The 18065-nt window shown below is 37.0% G+C and overlaps 2 protein-coding genes across 2 annotated transcripts; both read left to right on the top strand.

Moving 5' to 3' along the window:
• Window positions 1-9050: 9050 nt before the first annotated feature.
• On the top strand, window positions 9051-11042 carry LOC110929119 (peroxidase 27). Its single transcript, XM_022172240.2, has 4 exons — window positions 9051-9290; window positions 9375-9560; window positions 10163-10337; window positions 10419-11042. Exons 1-4 carry the CDS (start codon window positions 9066-9068, stop codon window positions 10820-10822), a joined length of 990 nt encoding a protein of 329 aa, XP_022027932.1. The 5' UTR covers window positions 9051-9065; the 3' UTR covers window positions 10823-11042.
• A 2737-nt stretch (window positions 11043-13779) lies between these two features.
• On the top strand, window positions 13780-17698 carry LOC110931567 (protein FAR1-RELATED SEQUENCE 5-like). The gene is made up of 5 exons (XM_022174953.1): window positions 13780-13813; window positions 15002-15812; window positions 15920-16178; window positions 16286-16849; window positions 16940-17698. The coding sequence occupies exons 1-5, from the start codon at window positions 13780-13782 to the stop codon at window positions 17696-17698; spliced, it is 2427 nt and encodes an 808-aa protein (XP_022030645.1).
• Window positions 17699-18065: the final 367 nt, after the last annotated feature.

Raw genomic sequence — 18065 nt, 5'->3', positions numbered from 1 at the left:
GAATAGTGCTTATGTTTAGAAGATTGTTACATCCACTGTCATTGGAGGGAATTAGTATAAACAATCTTTATTGTGGATCAACTGTTGGGATCAAGTTTTGGCTTTCCTATCATCTGTTCTTTTTAGGCTTGATTGCATAACCCAACAGAAGCACAAAAAATCCAAATGAGTTTTTGTAAGTGGCCATTTTGAAGATGAATAGCCTTGCAAAAGATAAACTTAATTTTTGGATGTTGGAATGTAATGCGGTCAAGGTTTAATTTATAGTTGATTAGATAGACCATGTTCTATGAATATGCCAAAGATGATGTCGTCAACCTTCATATTTTAATCAGGTTTTTCTAACTTCATGGGGTGTAACTCCATGTTCGTAACAGGTATGATTTGCACATAATCAACATTAAAATGGTGGAATGTTTCTTTCAACAATTCAGATAAACTCTAGAGAAAAGAATCGATCATATTTACATTTGAAGGGGGACCAAACAGTTCATCTTATAATTAAGACAACAACTACGTATGAAAACAACGAATCTACAAGTATTCATTTAATCTTGTTTACAGTCATTTTTTTTAAAGGTAAACTTCATTAAAACCGGCCAACCTCAAACCGAGGCCACCGAAACAACAAAAAACATTACATAATTACAAATTTACAATCTTTCCAAGTTAAATCTGATCTTTTGGTCCTATTCCTTATCCATAAAAAAACCCATAGCCTTTATTTCACTAAGAATGTGTTTGATTTTTGGTCACCTTATTTTTAAACCGGGCTTCGTTTCTAGCTCTCCATAGACTCCAGCATCCTATCCTCACAATCCATTTGAGCGCTTCCTTTTGCTTACCCTTTAAACCTGTATGATTATGTATCTCTAGAATGTCTTTAGACGAAAAGAAGTATAAATTAGGGACTTTAACCCAATTACGGACCTGATCCCAAACCACAGCAGCAACATAACTTTGAGAAAAGAGATGCTCGACCGAATCCTCTCCGTCTATGCATAAGGAACAAACAGAGTCTTCGATGTCAATGTTCCGTTTCTTAAAGCGTCAACCGTCGCTATTTTTTCCATTTCCGCCCTCCAAATAAAGATACTAACTTTATGCGGAATCCATTTACAACTTTCCAGAACATACACATCATTCCGACCGTTATCTTTGATTAAGAGCCGCTTTACTGCTCCTACCCTGAACTCCTTGTTGTCGTTGCTGGTCCATTCCCAATTCTCTTCACCAATGTCGAGCTTGATGTTATGTAGGGTACTGCAGATCCCCACCATTTCGTTAACCTCCACACCTGTAGCAAGACTTCTGGACAAAGCACAATTATATAGAGGCCTATTCGTGTCGGAGTTCAACCGGTCCGACACTGTACATCGTTTTTCTTTTTCCAACTTAAACAATTCTGGATATAAATCCTTTAAGGGGCCATTTCCAAGCTAGTTATCGATCCAAAACTTCCTCTTTTCTCCGTTTCTGACATTACACTTGAATAAATTCCTAAAGTGGCCACTCTTGAAAAAAGTTTTAGAAATTACTTTTGCTATTTTGCACCACACTCCTCCCATGGACTTCCTAGACGGAAAAGAGTCCCAACACAGCCTTGCATTATGAATCGCATCAATCACTTTTGCCCACAATTTATTTTTATCCGCCTTGAATCTCCAACCCCACTTCATTAAAAGAGCAATATTGATGTCTTTAAGTTTTGCTAAACCGAGACCCCACACTCCTTCAGAAGAGCCACCCTCTCCCAAGCGACCCAATGCAATTTGTTAACTGAATCACTACCTCCCCACATAAATTTCCTTATCCTAGCTTTCAGCTCGTTGATAACTTTCATCGGCACTTTATACAAGGAAAAATAATAATTTGACAGACTCTCCAGCACCGACTTGATGATGGTGACCCTTCCGCCAATAGACAGCTGAGAAGCCTTCCAATTAGATAATCTAGCATCAAATATATCGAAAACCGGGCTCCAGTTGGCGACCCTATTCATATTAGCTCTGACTTTTAACCCAAGATATGTAAAAAAACTCCCCAGCTTGACATCCGATTAGATCTGCCATGTTGTTTAGTTCTACTAATCCAATACCAATTGCATACAAACTAGATTTTGCAAGGTTTATTCTAAGGCCAGAACATAAATGGAAAATCCGGAGAATTATAACCACATTTGCTATATTTTCTTTCGACCATTCACCAAGAATAATGGCGTCATCCGCGTATAGAAGATGGGAGATTACGGGGCCGTCGTTTGAAGTTTTCAACCCAATAATATCCTTCAAGTTTATCGTCCTATCAAACATCGAAGAGAGAACTTCAATAACAATAATGAAGAGAAAAGGAGATAATGGATCTCTTTGCCTTAAACCTTTCATGCATCTAAACTCGAACGTGGGGGAGCCATTCACTAACACCGAAGATCTCGAAGAAACCAAAACTCCTTTTATCCATAAGATCCACCTTTCCCCCAAAACCCATTTGGGTCAGAATCTTTAGTAAGAAACTCCAATTAACATTGTCATACGCCTGTTCAAAGTCAATGTTTAGAAAAAAAAAAACTTTTTTCTCTTGTATTTTTTCCCCATCTCGATATTTCGTTTATAATTAACGGGCCATCCAAGATGTAATTCCCCTTCAAAAAAGCCGACTGAGACTCCGAAACTACCGACCCGATAATCCTTTTAAGACGATTAGCAAGCACCTTTGAAACAACTTTACTAATAATCCTGATAAGATTTATAGGACGGTAATTATTCAAAACCACCGGGTCTTTGATTTTCGGAATTAGCGTTATGAATGAGCTACTGCCCACACTAAATTCCCCATGGTCGAAAAACCCATCAAAAATGTCCTTGAAATCTTTCTCAAATAAGTGCCAGAAAGTTTTTATGAATTTCATGTTCATACCGTCAGGACCAAGAGGTTTATCGTTACCACGTTCGTTCACAGCTTGTTTACAGTCATATAAACGAGTAACTGCTATATAGGTTAAAATGTATCAATATCAAATCCATTGGAATGCTAGCTAGGGTGTAAATATTCCAATGAGTAAAATGCATGGATAGTCCCTGTGGTTTTGCAAACTTTCACCTATAGTCCCCAGCTTTTGGAAATTACACTCATAGTCCCTGTGGTTTATGACTTTGTTTCTCGGATAGTCCCTAGGTGTAACAGACGTTAATTAGCAATGTTAAGTGTGGTCATGTGCTGAACATGTGAGGGTAATTTCGTCCATTAATGTATTAAACCCTCCTTCCACCTGTTTTTTTATAGCCCACTAAATCATTTTCCCCAACCCTAACCTACATCAAACAGAATCTTAATCAGTTCTGAGTTCAACACCCTGATCCTGATCGACAAAAATGGTGTTGTGCAATTGTGGCGAAGAAGCAAAGATTCTGACTTCTTGGACTGATTTAAACCCTGGTCGACGATTCTACTCATGCCCTAAGATGGTTAGTTTCTGAAACTGATCTGTATTTACATCATTCTCATCTCTCTGATCTTCAATTTCTTTCTACAGAATGCTGGATGCAGACGATTCATTGGGTGGGTAGACCCCCCCAATGTGCAGTCGTTCAGTGTGTATCATACCTGAGTTACTAAGAAACAAAAACCAGCTTGAACTTAAGATTGCACGACTACATGGGAAGAATAGGTTGAAGAACAAGCTCATTGTTGTGTTGTTGTTCATTTTAGGGATTCTAGGGCTGATTATAATGTCTGGTTGATGTAACTGAATGTAACTGATGTAAGTGTTTAGTATGAAATGAAAACTGTTTTGGTTGAAATTGATGTGTAAATGGGTCAAACAAAGTGCCAAACAAATGACCAAATTGTGCAGAAATGTGCAAAAGTTTTGACATGGTTCAAATGGGTCAAATAAATGACCAAAATTGGTGAAGAATTGTGCAAATATTTTGACATGTAGCAAATGGGTCAAATAAATGACTAATGGGACAAATTAAATGTGCAGTAAAGGCTGGTAGTTGGACGAATAAATGAATGGTGTGCAAGTGTGCATTTAAATGACTAAATATAACATCAGTTGTGCAAATTAAATGTGCAGTAAAGGCTAGTAGTTGGACGAATCAATGACCATAATAACTCAACTGTGCAAGTGTGCATTTAAATGACCAAATATAACATCAACTAAGAACGTCATCAAGTCTAAAGGATGTCAAACATAATATCCGTAACATCAAGTCTACCATTACAACCATAAGACAACCAAAATACTGCCAAACATCCAAAAGTCTAGTGCATATAAGCTACCATTACAACCAAAAGACTGCCAAAAGTTTAAAAACCATAAAAACTAACATAGACTTCAAACATTGTTCCCCTCCTTTGACTTATTCCCTTTCTTCCCCTCCTTTGACTTGTTTCCTTTCTTGGCCTGTTTTGCTTGTTTCCCCCTCTTCTGTTTACCACAACCCCTAGAGTTGTGACCCTTCTCCCCACATTTCTTGCAAGTAACTGTTTTCCACTTCCTTGTTAACTTTCCACCATTGTCCACTTCAACATTTGCATCAGCTTGGGCATTTTTCCTCTTCTTCCTTTGTGAACTTGTCCTGCCCTCTCAGCATCATCCTGTAACTCAACCTGATCTTTTCTCCTCTTTTTCTTAGGTCTGCCAATTGGTGTGTGGTGCAAGGGTAGGATTAAGGTAGTTGGACAAGGTGATTTTGGCCACAAGTCTCTACCATTGATGGGTTCGATTCTGTGCATGTACACCCTTTTCCATGTGTCCAACCAATAGCAATCAAGCACCCAAGACTCTGGTGGACCAACAGCTTGCCCACTCAAAGCCATGTCCAAGTTTACAGCAACAGCATGTCTACAAGGAATTCCCGATACTTCCCATTCCCTACAACTACAAACCATCTCCACAACATCAACTACATACTGTGAATGCCTAGTACCACTAAACTGAGAAGTTACCCTCCTACTGACCTGATACTTGGTCCCACCACCCCACTTAACACTGTAATTAACTACTTCTTTTTTAATTTCTGCTAGTCTTTCAGTAGCATGAGGGGTCAGAGGACCATTTCACTTGCCTAATACCCTGATGACATTGACAATTCTCTGCATCAAATACTCCCTCACATATTCTGAAGCTGAAATGATAGGCTTATCTCTCCCATCCACAGTTAGTGCATGCAAGCATTCACACATGTTGTTCAACAAAGTATCATTCTTGGCCCTACCTGCTAATAGATCAGTGTCAGGAAAGTTGTAAATATGACAGTTTATATACAAGCAGTTTATGGGACAAACTTATACCTGTAAAGTGAGACCTGGACCAGTGTATGGGAGGAATGGCTGCCAACCAGTCATAGGCTTCTTGGTTATAGTTTCTAAATTCAAGCATCTTCAATTCAAAATCTTGAACTGTTGTGGAAGTTGCAGCATCCCATAGACAGTCCTTGAAGGCCTTTCCTCTCCGCTGCTGCTTCATGTTTTGGTGTATATGCCTTAAACAAAATCTATGCTCTGCAGCAGGAAACACAGTTTGGATGGCTGGAATAATCCCCTGTTGTAACAAACATATAACAAAATCAATGTTTGATCCTTCAATGTGAAAACAATAGCACACAATAAAAATGGAAACATACCTTTTGGCGGTCTGATATGAAGGTGTAGTTTGCTTCTCTTGGTAGATCTAAATCATCTCGAAGACATTCTAAGAACCAGCTCCATGAATCTTTTGTCTCAGCCTCAACAATGGCATAAGCCAAAGGATATATACCAAAGTTTGGATCCTGGCCAACAGCAGTCAACATTTGCCCAGGATATGGGCCCTTCATGAATGCCCCATCCAACCCCAAGAAATCCCGTCTGCATTCTTTATAGCCTTGTTTTAATGGACCCAAACATATGTACACCCTTTTGAAGATCCTAGTGGGTGCACTTTGGTTACCACAAGGCTCAACAGCAAATTTGACAGTTGTACCTGGATTGGTCCTCATCAATTCCATAGCATAATCTTTGAGACTTGAATATTGTTCATTGAAGTCCCCTTGCAATGCCTTAGTAGCTTTTAGTTTTGCCCTAAATGCCTACAGCAAACAAATACATTAGAAAAACTTAATAAACATACAAATTAATTTATAGATCTAACTTTTTTACCTTCATTTTGGAGACTCCAAGTTCGTATTTTCTCCCCAGCTCCTCTTAGATACTTCTAACAGGAATATTAGAGTTTGACTCTATCTGATTTAGAACCCACTGTTGCTTAGCTAAAAAAGTAGAAGTGAAAGGTTGTATTTTTCTGGATTGCAAGCACTTGTGATCTGGTTTGTAAGTTTTGACAACCCAAGTTTCATCATCCTCATCTAACTTTGAAAGATAAAGTACCCAAGGACAGCTGACACTGTTTAACCTAGCTTTTCTCTTGTCATTACATAACCCAATCCCCTTTTTTCCCACTTGTGCCACTTGAGTTGATTGGCCCACTAGTCATTACATTACCATTGCCAGGCCCACTTTCAGGCCCACTGTTTGGCCCAGTGTTGATTGGCCCGGTTGTGAATACAGGCACCTTGCCTTCACATACAACCCTAAGCCTTTTTTTATCATTTCTAATAAAAGATATTGCCCTCCTTGTTTCAATAGCATGTTTATTAATCAAGTCTTTTGCCTCTTTGGCAGTACCAAACATCTGACCCACATAGAACCTCACTTTTGCTGTTGTGTTTTCACCTCTTTTTTTCCTTTTCAGTTCTTTAAGTTTCTTACGCCTTCTACACCTTAACTCCCCCTCTGAGTCTTCTGTCAGACTATCCAATGAATCATAATTTAAATTTTCACCAGCAAGAGGGTCTCACTATCATTCCCATCGTTGTTACCAACAGATTCATTCACAGGACCCATAAACTCCTCACCATGGTCAACATTTTCATAGTAGTCTCTCATGTCAACAGCAGCATCTTCCATCATAAAGTCCAAGTCTGCTTTAAAATCACTATCTTCTGAGTCATCATCCTCATCCTCCTCAGATTCAGACTCACCATCACATGATCCCTCATGCTCACATTCAGACTCACCATCACATGATCCCTCATGCTCACATTCAGCCTCAACCTCATTGTCAGGTTCATGACAATGAAAACCAGTAGAGAAGTCTGCATTTTCAACCTCAACCTGATTATCTGTATTGTCAATAGGAAAATCAGTAGAGAAGTCTGCATTTTCAATGTCATATGAAAACCCTCCATTGAATGATTCTTCATAAATGTTACCTTCATTGACAGTACCCACATTTCCCTCTACTATACACACATTACCCTGTTCACTAACCATATTGCCCTTAGCACTACCCACATTGACCTCATTGACACCAGCCCCATCATTGACACCTGCACCATCATGAGCAGCCACATTACCCTCTAAAGAACCCACATTATCCTGTAAACTACCCACATTACCCTCTAAACTAACCATATTACCCTGAACTTGCATTCTTTTGTCAATATATTCAATCCCATTCAGTCTGACCTCTACATTCTGGTTACTAACTTCCACTCTGCTATTTGGTTCACTAGAACCCTCACCAAGTCTTAATTTTTTTGCTACCTTCAACTTCTTTCTAGGTATATTAGGCCCTGCATCTTCTAGTTGTTCAATAACCACAGAAGTTGATTTTGGAGGGCTAAGGTAAAGTAAAACCATGTTCTATAAACATTCTTATAACCTTGTTTGCTGCAACATATTTGCCTAAACATAAAACATCCGCATCATTTCCTAAAGGTGTCAAACCAATGTCTAAATCTTGCCCAGGTATGAAAATGGTAGTAAATTTCAACATCTGGGATATAAATCTTGAGATCCCTGACCATAAAATCTATCTCATGCACAGAAAACTCATCTATGTTGCAGTAGTCAACATAGCTAACCTTTCCGTCAACGTATCTTCTCCGTGGAACCTTTGTGAAAATACCACCATAATACACTTTTAAAGTGAACAAGTTGTCATAGCCTCCTGTTCGTTTGATAAATCAACAAAAAGAACATCAATTTTGGATTTTTAACAGAATCAAGTTAGGGTTTTTGGATACTTACCATACACATTTTCTGCTACAAACACCTCTGTTAGACTCCTTATTCTCCAAGTGTTGTGTCTTCGTGGGTTTTGCAGATCATCGTCTTCCATTGCTGATTACGATTAGGGTTTGATCGGTGTCAATTTTGGAAATGATGAAGATGATCGCCACTGATAGAGAGAGAATGTGTGTTGGGTGATAAATGGGAGGGAATGCAACTGACAATGGTTTTAATGAGGTGGAAGGAGGGTTTAATACATTAATGGACGTAATTACCCTCACATGTTCAGCACATGACCACACTTAACGTTGCTAATTAACGTCTGTTACACCCAGGGACTATCCGAGAAACAAAGTCATAAACCACAGGGACTATGAGTGTAATTTCCAAAAGCTGGGGACTATAGGTGAAACTTTGCAAAACCACATGGACTATCCGTGCATTTTACTCTATTCCAATAAAAAGAATTTAAATTAATAGCGCAAAAGCGTTGACATTGAGCCAATCAAGAACATGCATACTATGATCATTAACCAAACACATATTAGTTTATAGTTTATATTTTCTTTCTTCAATGTCAACGCTTTTGCCATATAAAATTCTTTTGCTTTGTATATTTCTATTCTGGCTGAAGACATTCCAACAGAATCGATACTGACAGATTTTAACATCTATTACTTTATATGCTTCTATATTAGCAAAATTGGTTGTCCACTTCATTAAAGCTGGATAACCATGGTCGTTCTTCAAACGTAAATATGAATGATATTTTTTAACTAAAATCTATTTGTATTGTTTAATTAAAGCCATTTGTGTTTTTTAAATGTCCACCAAGAGCAAATCATACTGGCCCTGTTGATCATAAAAATAAGAAAGTCTGACAACAGATATGACACATTCAAAGTACAGGTCTCTCTAATCTACTACTATAAATGAAACCTTGATCCAATGAGCAATTCACATAATTAAAAAACAAGTTTACTTTTGAAAGACTAATCATCTTCAAAATGGCCTTTTCCAAGAACTCATTTGGAGTTTTTGTACTTCAAATAATGGTTCTAGCACTCCTTTCTTTACATGCAGAAGGCCAGGGCTTAAAAGTAGGGTTCTATGAGAAATCATGCCCACAAGCCGAAAAGATCGTATCGACGGTCATGAGCGATGTTATGGCCGTGGCTCCGTCTCTTTCGGGCCCATTGTTGAGAATGCATTTCCACGACTGCTTCATTAGGGTTTGTAACATGTTTTTTTATAATAAGTTGTCAGTTTTCTTCAAATATTAACGTAAATGTGTTTTATGAACCTTCTAATTGTAGGGTTGTGACGGATCGGTTTTGTTGGATTCTCCAACACGACAATCCGAGAAATTCTCGCCCCCGAATCTCAGCCTGAGAGGGTTTAATATCATTGATAAGGTGAAGTTGGCGTTAGAAAAGGCCTGCCCTGGTGTAGTTTCTTGTGCTGACATCGTAGCCCTTGTTGCCAGAGACGTTACTGTGGCGGTATATTTATCTTCCTTTCAAATCTAATGTTGAAATTGGTTTGATGTGTAGGTTGTAAATGAGTTGAGCCGAACCCGAGATCGGCTTGATTAAATGGGGTGGTGGTCCATTTGCAAAGGCAATACCTTTAAACACCTTGGGAGGGGTTGGGTTCAAGTCTTACAAACCGAGAATAAAAAGAAATTCGCCATTCAAAAAAAATTGAAGACTCATGCATAAGCTTGGCTTGTTTCAAGTCTTATAAAGATTGAGCTCACATTATATACGATTTTTCAATATTTTTATGTATGAACTATTTTATAAAATTTATTTAAAGTTATAATTACTATATTTAACATAATACATGTTATTTAGTTATTTAAAAAAAACAAGTACGTAAATATGTGTTTAAATTAAGCGAAGCTCAACATTAACATCGGGCTTATTTAACTCATTTATTAAATGAGCTTATTTTTAGGCTTCTAGTCGTTTGAGCTTTAACTCAATAGAAGCTGTTTTTCAAGTTGATCTTTAGCAATTAACAAATGAAGTTTAGAATGATTTTTTTTATTTTTTTATTAGTTATCTCATGTATTATCTTGATCATCCACTTTTGTTAACAGACCAAGGGACCATATTGGGAGGTCGAAACTGGCCGAAGAGATGGAAAAGTGTCTTTGTTCGCCGATCCCATAAATCGTGTGACAGGATTGCCACCACCTTTTGCAAACATCACTCTTTTGAAGCAATCTTTTGCCATGAGGGGACTTAACACAAAAGACCTTGTTGTTCTATCCGGTACGTTCATGACAGACAACGGAATTAATATTTCCTACAATGTATGTAATTAATATGCGTACTCTTGATCATTCTATATAGGAGGACATACCATAGGGATGTCTCATTGCTCCTCGTTCGAAAACCGGCTCTACAACTTCACTGGGAAAGGTGATACCGATCCCTCAATGGACCAAAACTATATTGCAAGATTAAAGTTAAAGTGCAAGCCAAGAGACCAGACCACATTAGCTGAGTTAGACCCAGGGAGCTTCAAGACATTTGATGACTCATACTTTAGACTAGTGACTAAGAGAAGGGGGCTTCTTGAATCAGATGCAGCCTTGCTTAATGACCCTGAGACTAGAGCGTACTTGATTCAATCTATTAGTCATGGTTCCACTTTCTTTAAGGATTTTGGTGTGTCTATGGTTAAAATGGGTCGTATTGGGGTTCTTACTGGTTCTCAGGGTGAAGTCAGGAAAGTTTGCACCAAAACGAACTAGGCTCTTTTTGTTTTTTCCTGAGGTAAAATAAAACAAGAGCAAATCATGATTTAATCTATGTATGAGTGTGCCACAAAAAATTTCTTTCACCCAAACTGGTTTTCTTTGTCATAAATATAATCAAAACAAGCAAGCATACATGCATGCACATGGTTGTATTTTATTTATGTCCTGCTATTAATGTGTTCTTCTATTCATGATATGGAGTCTTTTTTTTTTTTTTTTTATCTACTTTACAGTGTATTAGTTTTTTGTTTAATCGGAATTTATCCTCACTAATTCTGAAACATATGTTTGATTTACATTAAAAAGTTTCTTTACAAAGGGTTTACTTATATACTAAATGCAAACATAACTTCAACAACGTTACAAAAACCAATTCAATAGCCTAACAAAAGTCTTGTAGATATCTCTCTATTCTAATAATCAATGTAGAAAATCTCATGTGTCATCACCACAAAGCCTCCCCTTATCTCTTTCCTAGTTGTCACCTTCTCCCATTTTCTAATCCAATGTGTCAATTTGTGAGATTTTTTCTTTTTTTTATAAACAACATATCTCAGTCAAATTCAAAATTCAAATTCAACTTATTTTCAGTATTGAATCAAAATCCTTTCTCTCTTACACAACACACTTTCCTCTTTCCTTTCTACTGCTTCAAATCAAAAACCCTATAATTCTATATTCCACAAATCTCTAAGTCAATCCTCTCAATTCATACACTAAACTATCATCTGAGATCTGAAACCCTAATGATCGGATTGTTAATCGTATTTTTGGCTTTTTGATTTTGATCTCATAACCCTACATACTCAATGTCTACATACTGTTCTTCTCTATGGCGATTCTTCATAGTTACTTTATGTAGACGGAAACACCGGAAGAACTCGAACATTTGTTTGATTACACTCGTGTTCAGCCGTTAGATCTCCTTTACCTCGACGCCGGTTCGTTCTCTTCGTAGTTGTTTATATTTACGGCTGTATTTTGTTTTTGATTTATAGTTTTTTAGAGAATCATTTGATTATGTCATATTTTGTCTTATATGACCCGTATATGCCTCGAATATACCTATACGGGGTGTATAGACAAAAAAAGGACCATTTTACTCCTGAGTTAAGGCTAGACTAGGGGCAAAACAGGGCTATAATGGTCTTTTAGACCACACTAGACGCCCAGTCTAGGCCTATGCGGGGAGTATAGACAAAAAAGACCATTTTACCCCTAAGTTAGGGCTAGACTGGAGTAAAACAGTGCTATAATGGTCTTTTGGACCACACTAGACGCCCACTCTAGCCCAGTATGCGGCGTATATTTTTATTTTTTTTTTTTCTCTTTTTAATATTGATAACACTAATATTAATTATAAAAAACTGATATTTTCATACTATAAATTAACAACATTTACGTGCTTCATGTTGTTGTACCCTATGTTTAGGGAATATTTCAAAAAAGTTTTTAATATTTTTCACTTGTAACCCAAAACATCTTATCTTTGCAATTTAACCCCTTTGGTTTTTTTACTTTTAACACAAAGCTTTTCACTTTTTTTTCAATTTAACTCCAACAATATTTTACTTACGACTTTGGCCCCCATAGTTTTCATCTTTCATAAGTTTTTTTTATGTTTCGTACATAATTTTGCGAGTTAACACGCCGCAACGTGCGGGTGGGGTTCAAAGTTTTTCCGTCTATTTTTCCCATTTAAGAAGTTCGTCGCAACGCGCGGGTCCTAGATCGACTTAGGTATTTTTCTATGTTTTACGTTTTAGCCTAAATTTTTCACATTAACACGCCGCAATGGGTGTGCGTGGTTCAACGATTTTACATCTTCTTTTCATTTGGTTTTATTTTTCTCCTTTTCTATTTATTTTGTTTTTACGAGTTTTTCGGCGTTGGTCGCTGTTAGTGGTGTGGCATTGGTGCTACTTTGCATGGTATTACGCCCCCGCCGCAACGCGGGGGCCTTAATACTAGTTAATATCAATATCAATAACACTAATATTAATTATAAAAAAACTCATATTATTTATAATAACAGTAACATTAGTATACGATTAAGATTGTATAAAATGTTTGTAAAGAAAACTAATATTTTTATAAAAGTTTGCTAAAACGATTAATATTGTATAAAATGTTTGTTAAAAAAACCCTTATATACGCCCCATATTGGCCTATATGTGGCGTATATGAGCAGACAAACCAGAACTGACAGTGTAACCCTATACGCCCCTATAGGCCTATACGAGGCTGAGGGTGTGCAAATAGGCAGATAGGGTGTGTGGATAGTTTGAGCCATTTAGAATAATGCAACTTGTTAAAATAGCATGTTCTGACCGTAAACTTTAACTTTTCAGATAATCCTTCTTTTTAAGATGTTTTAAATAGGCTCGAACTATTGGCACGCTGTTCATGACTATTTGCACACTTAGAGTTTATATATGTTTCTTATATAGTTATACATAGCGTATAGAAGTACATTGATTTCAGTTCCTGGCCAGCAATCAGCACAGAATACTAGGGTTTATAACGATGTGTATGAAGCTATACACAGTGTATATAACCCAACAAAATTTTGATTTATTAGAATAGGAAATTGTAGTTCTGAATGAATATTATTACAATAGAGTAGGAGTTGTGTGGAAAGTCCTATTTTCCTAGAAAGTCTAGGAAGCAATAGTATAGTGACATGTGGCATGGATGTATTTTAAATAGAAGGGCAAACATGTAATTGCATATATTTTTTTTATTTTTGGTAATTATCTAAATTTCTATATTTTTGCATGTTCGTATTTGTAACTGATTTGTATGCAGGATATTCGGGATTGTAGTTTTTTTTTAATCCAAATCTATTCCAAATTCCACGAACACGAAACACACATCTATATATTATAATTCGATCATTCTATTATTCACCAGCATAGTTCTTATTCTATATTTTTTGAGTCTGAAAAATCATGGCTTCGAACACCCTTGCTGATGTTGGAGATGGTAATTACAGTTACTTTTTTAGCCTTTTGTCTTGTTTTATTATAACCTTTATTCAAAATAGTCAGATTGTTCTTGATGATGTGCTTTAACAGCAGAGTTGTTAAGGTTTAGTGTTTAGTGAGTATATAAGATCGCAGATGTTTTCTAATCTTGATGCTGTGTTTTAACAGCAGAGGTCACATTGTTAAAATCCACAGTTGTTTTTTACGAGCAAAACCATCACGGTTGTTATTGGTGCTGTGTTTTAACAGTCATACAGATTCAGGTTGTTTGTGTTTTAACCTTATTGTGTTTAACAAGTTACCTGTTGTAACAGATATTGAGGTTATAGTCAACGTCTTATATAAATCATTCTGAATGGTGTGTTTTAATAGTGTTGTGTTTTAACAGTTATTGAGGCTGAAGTCAATTTTTTTTTTTAATGTTCCAAATTGTATGTTGTGTTTTAAAAGTAATGTGTTTTACTTGTTATGTGTTCTATTTGTAGTTTCTTATTGAATGATGTGTTTTAAATGTAATGTTTCTTACCAATTATGTGTTTTACCAATTATGTGTTTCAACAGATGCTGAGGTTGTGCCAAACCATCATCATGTTATTGGTGTTGTGTTTTAACAGTCATACATGTTCAGGTTGTTTATGTTCATTGTTTCACATGAGTGAGGCTGAAGTCAGTTTTTTTTTAATGTTTCATATTGGATGTTGTGTTTTAAAAGTAATGTGTTTTAATAGTTATGTGTTCTATTGTAGTTTCTTATTGAATGATGTGTTTTAACTGTAATGTGTTTTATCAATTATGTGTTTCAACAGATGCTGAGGTTGTGTCAAACCATCATCATGTTATTGGTGTTGTGTTTTAACAGTCATACATGTTCAGGTTGTTTGTGTTCATTTGTTTCACATGAGTTGGTTGATGGTTTCTAGTCCGAAGGTCACCCCGTTATTACATATTTTGAATGGTGTGTTTTAAATTCCATAGTTGCAGTTTTTTGTTCCGTTTATTTAAACTATTTATGAGAAATCATCAGTTTGTTATATTTGTTATATGTGATGTGTTTTCAACAGTTGTTGAGTTTGAAGTAAATGTTTTTTTATAGGTTCACCTTGTATCATTGAATCGATGTTTTTTAAATTGCTTTATGTTTGGTTAGTAATGTGTTTTATACCCCTTTTTTTGTCATGTGTTGTAGATGCACCTAATTACCAATTACGTGGTGTTGAACAAGTTTCTCCAAACACTGGAACGAAGAGATATATTCCGGATTCACCCTCTTCGTTGACGCCAGCAGAGGGAATGTTATTCGACACAGTTGATGACGCGTATAACTTTTATAAAACTTACGCAGAAGCGGGAGGTTGGACTGTAAGGAAGGGCACACAGCACGAGAACCGTGGTATTGTTATAAACAAGTACTTTTTCTGTTCAAAGGAGGGTCAAAATGACTTTCGACTGGTCGATACTTTAGTCGAACAGCTGTCTGATAGGTGGGTACGTAGGGTACCATCCAAAAGGACCGGATGCCAGGCTGCGATCAGGATAAAACTTACCGATGCTAAGAAGTATTTGCTGTATCATTTTATAGAGGCGCACAACCACGATTTTGTGCATGAAGAAGATTTCCATCTTCTCAAGGAAAACAGGGGTATTAATCGTGCACACGAAGAGATGATAAACAAGATGTCACATCTCAACATTGGGCCTGTTCGTGCATTTAACATTATGAAGGAAGTGTATGGTGGGTTCGACAAAGTCGGTGCTACCAAAGTCGATTTTAAAAATTTCAAGAAAGAATTAAATCTTTTTATTGGAGAGTTTGATGCGGAAATGTTTGTCAAGCGACTGATGAGGAAAAAGGAGTTTTTACCGAACTTCTCTTGTGAATATGAAACCACAGACGAAGGTGTGTTGAAGTGCATTTTTTGGGCCGACGAGGATATGAAGAGAAATTATTACATGTTTGGGGACGTTATATCATTTGATGCTACCTACAAGCGTAACAAGTAACGATGAGTTTTTTTTTTTACATATTCAATGTGTTTTAACTCTTACTGTGTTATAAATACATCATGATTTTTTTTGTCATCGCTGATTCTGTGTTTTTTTAAAGGTATAACATGATGTTTGTCCCTTTCACTGGGATTGATAATCATAATAGGAACGTGACACTTGGTGCTGCAATTCTCGGTTCTGAAACGGCAGAGACGTATAGCTGGTTACTTAGGGCGATCACGAACGCATACGGGTACGCGCCTCCTGTAATCGTTACTGACCAAGACCCTGCGATGAAAAGGGCTATAGCTGATGTTTGGCCTGAGTCGAGGCATCGGTTATGTATGTGGCATATCATGGATAAACTCACTACAAAGGTCTGGTTTTTATATGGCCGGGTTTTATTTTTTTTATTTGTGTTATTTCTACTGTGTTTTAATTTTATTTTATTTTTTTGTCATTCACGATACAATGTGCCCTTTAGGTCGGGGCTGCCCTATGTTCAAATACAGATTTCAGGAAAAGATTGTCTGCAGTTGTTTGGACTGATTCTCTATTGCCCGAAGCTTTTGAGGCTGAATGGGCAGCTATTATTCATGATTTCGGTTTAACCGACCATGAATGGCTGACGTATATATATGGGCTACGTGAATCATGGATTCCAGCTTACTATCGTGAAGAAGAAATGTCTGGTCTTATGCGGACATCATTTAGGTCCGAAAGCGAGAATCACTTTTTTGGCAAAATTAGCAATCCGAAGTGCACGTTGGTTGAATTTCTTAGCCACTTTGATACAGCTATTGAAGCGCAAAGGCACGAGCACCGAAAAAACGATCATGACACTCGATACACCAACCCTGGAGAGTGGAGTGATTTTGTTCTCGAGAAGCAAGCAGCTCAGATATATACTAGAACTTTATTTTTGGATGTTCAACTCGAGATTCAACATGCTATCCATCGTTGTACGAGTGTCAGATTAGATCACGTCGGTGATTTCATTAAGTTTTTTATAAAGGATCTCGATCGGCCATGTTCTTCGTTCTTCGAGGTTTTTGTTTGTTTTTCTTTATGTGTTCCTTATTTTTTTTATTATTTATTTTTTATATGAACTGTGTTTTATGGATATTAAATGTTACAGGTTATTATACGCGGGGAGGATGTTACTGATAAGTGTATCTGCAACAGGTTTGAGCAGTTTGGACTGTTGTGTAGTCACATTTTTTGCGTGTTACGGATTCTTGACATAAGTGAGTTTCTGAATCAATATATATTGAGGCGTTGGACGCGTGAGGCTGTTCCAAATAGTTCCCCCGGGTCCATTCTTACGGATGGTAAAGATCCAGATCGTAGTGAGGAGGTTAACCGGTGTGTTCGGGAGATTAGTCACGCAACTGAGTATGTCGTGAACAAGTTGATTTCAAAATTTGATAAGTTGTCTGATTTTCGTGATCATATCAAGCAGTTTATGTCAGTCGCGGATGAAGCTCAAATAAATGCACCTCCCAAGACACGACGTAATCGGTTTGCTGAACTGCTAGGAGTTGCTCCAGAGAGCACGGCCACTATCCGTGTTCCAGTTGGTACCAGGTTCAAGGGCTGTGGTTCTCATAAACGCCTTAAATCTCAAAAGGAGCGAGCCATAAGTCAGTCTGGTAGTAAACGTCGTCAATGTTCATTATGTAAAAAATACGGTCATAACAGAGTAACGTGCTGGAAATACACCGTGGCTGGGATTGAGGCAGGTTCTTCGCGGAATGCTGGAGGTAATGAAGATACAATTCGTGAAGGAGATGCTGCTATGGTTGTTCAAGGTAATGGTCCTGGATCGAACGATGATGATGATGTGTTTTACACATCTGGAAACGATGCAGATATGGATGATGAGGACATGGCATAGTAGGATCTTTTTTTATCAATATTCTAAGTATGTTGATGAACTATTCATTTTCTCAGTTTTATTTTTTTATCGTATGTTTGTTTTGGATTTGGTTTTGGTGATTTTAAGACTTATTGTATTCGACACTTTATGAAAATAGTTGCTTCTGTGTTTTAGTGTTAAGCTCTTTATTTAAAGCCATATGTGTTTTATAGGATTCCTGATTTGTTCGTGGGTTTGGCATATTGTTTACTTTGTTAAAAATGTGTTTTAAAGGTGTTTTAATATATAAAGTGCAGTTTTCAACTGTGTCTTAAGTATTCACTTTGTTCCAGAGAAACGAGCATCCTTTTTAAATGTTAATGTGTTTTAGTAGCCATCTGTGTTT

The sequence above is a fragment of the Helianthus annuus genome, chromosome 3 (genome assembly GCF_002127325.2).
Source record: "Helianthus annuus cultivar XRQ/B chromosome 3, HanXRQr2.0-SUNRISE, whole genome shotgun sequence".
Taxonomy (NCBI): Eukaryota; Viridiplantae; Streptophyta; class Magnoliopsida; order Asterales; family Asteraceae; genus Helianthus; species Helianthus annuus.
Note: the sequence above shows the minus strand (reverse complement) of the source record. Positions and strands in the feature narration are given on the sequence as shown.

Bases quoted from the DNA above. Each gene is read 5' to 3' on its own strand.
- LOC110929119 (XM_022172240.2), top strand. From the start codon at position 9,066: ATGGCCTTTTCCAAGAACTCATTTGGAGTTTTTGTACTTCAAATAATG. The intron at 9,561-10,162 runs GTATATTTATCT...TTTTGTTAACAG, and splicing joins CCAGAGACGTTACTGTGGCG to ACCAAGGGACCATATTGGGA. The intron at 10,338-10,418 runs GTACGTTCATGA...CATTCTATATAG, and splicing joins AGACCTTGTTGTTCTATCCG to GAGGACATACCATAGGGATG.
- LOC110931567 (XM_022174953.1), top strand. From the start codon at position 13,780: ATGGCTTCGAACACCCTTGCTGATGTTGGAGATG. The intron at 16,179-16,285 runs GTCTGGTTTTTA...TGTGCCCTTTAG, and splicing joins TGGATAAACTCACTACAAAG to GTCGGGGCTGCCCTATGTTC. The intron at 16,850-16,939 runs GTTTTTGTTTGT...TAAATGTTACAG, and splicing joins CATGTTCTTCGTTCTTCGAG to GTTATTATACGCGGGGAGGA.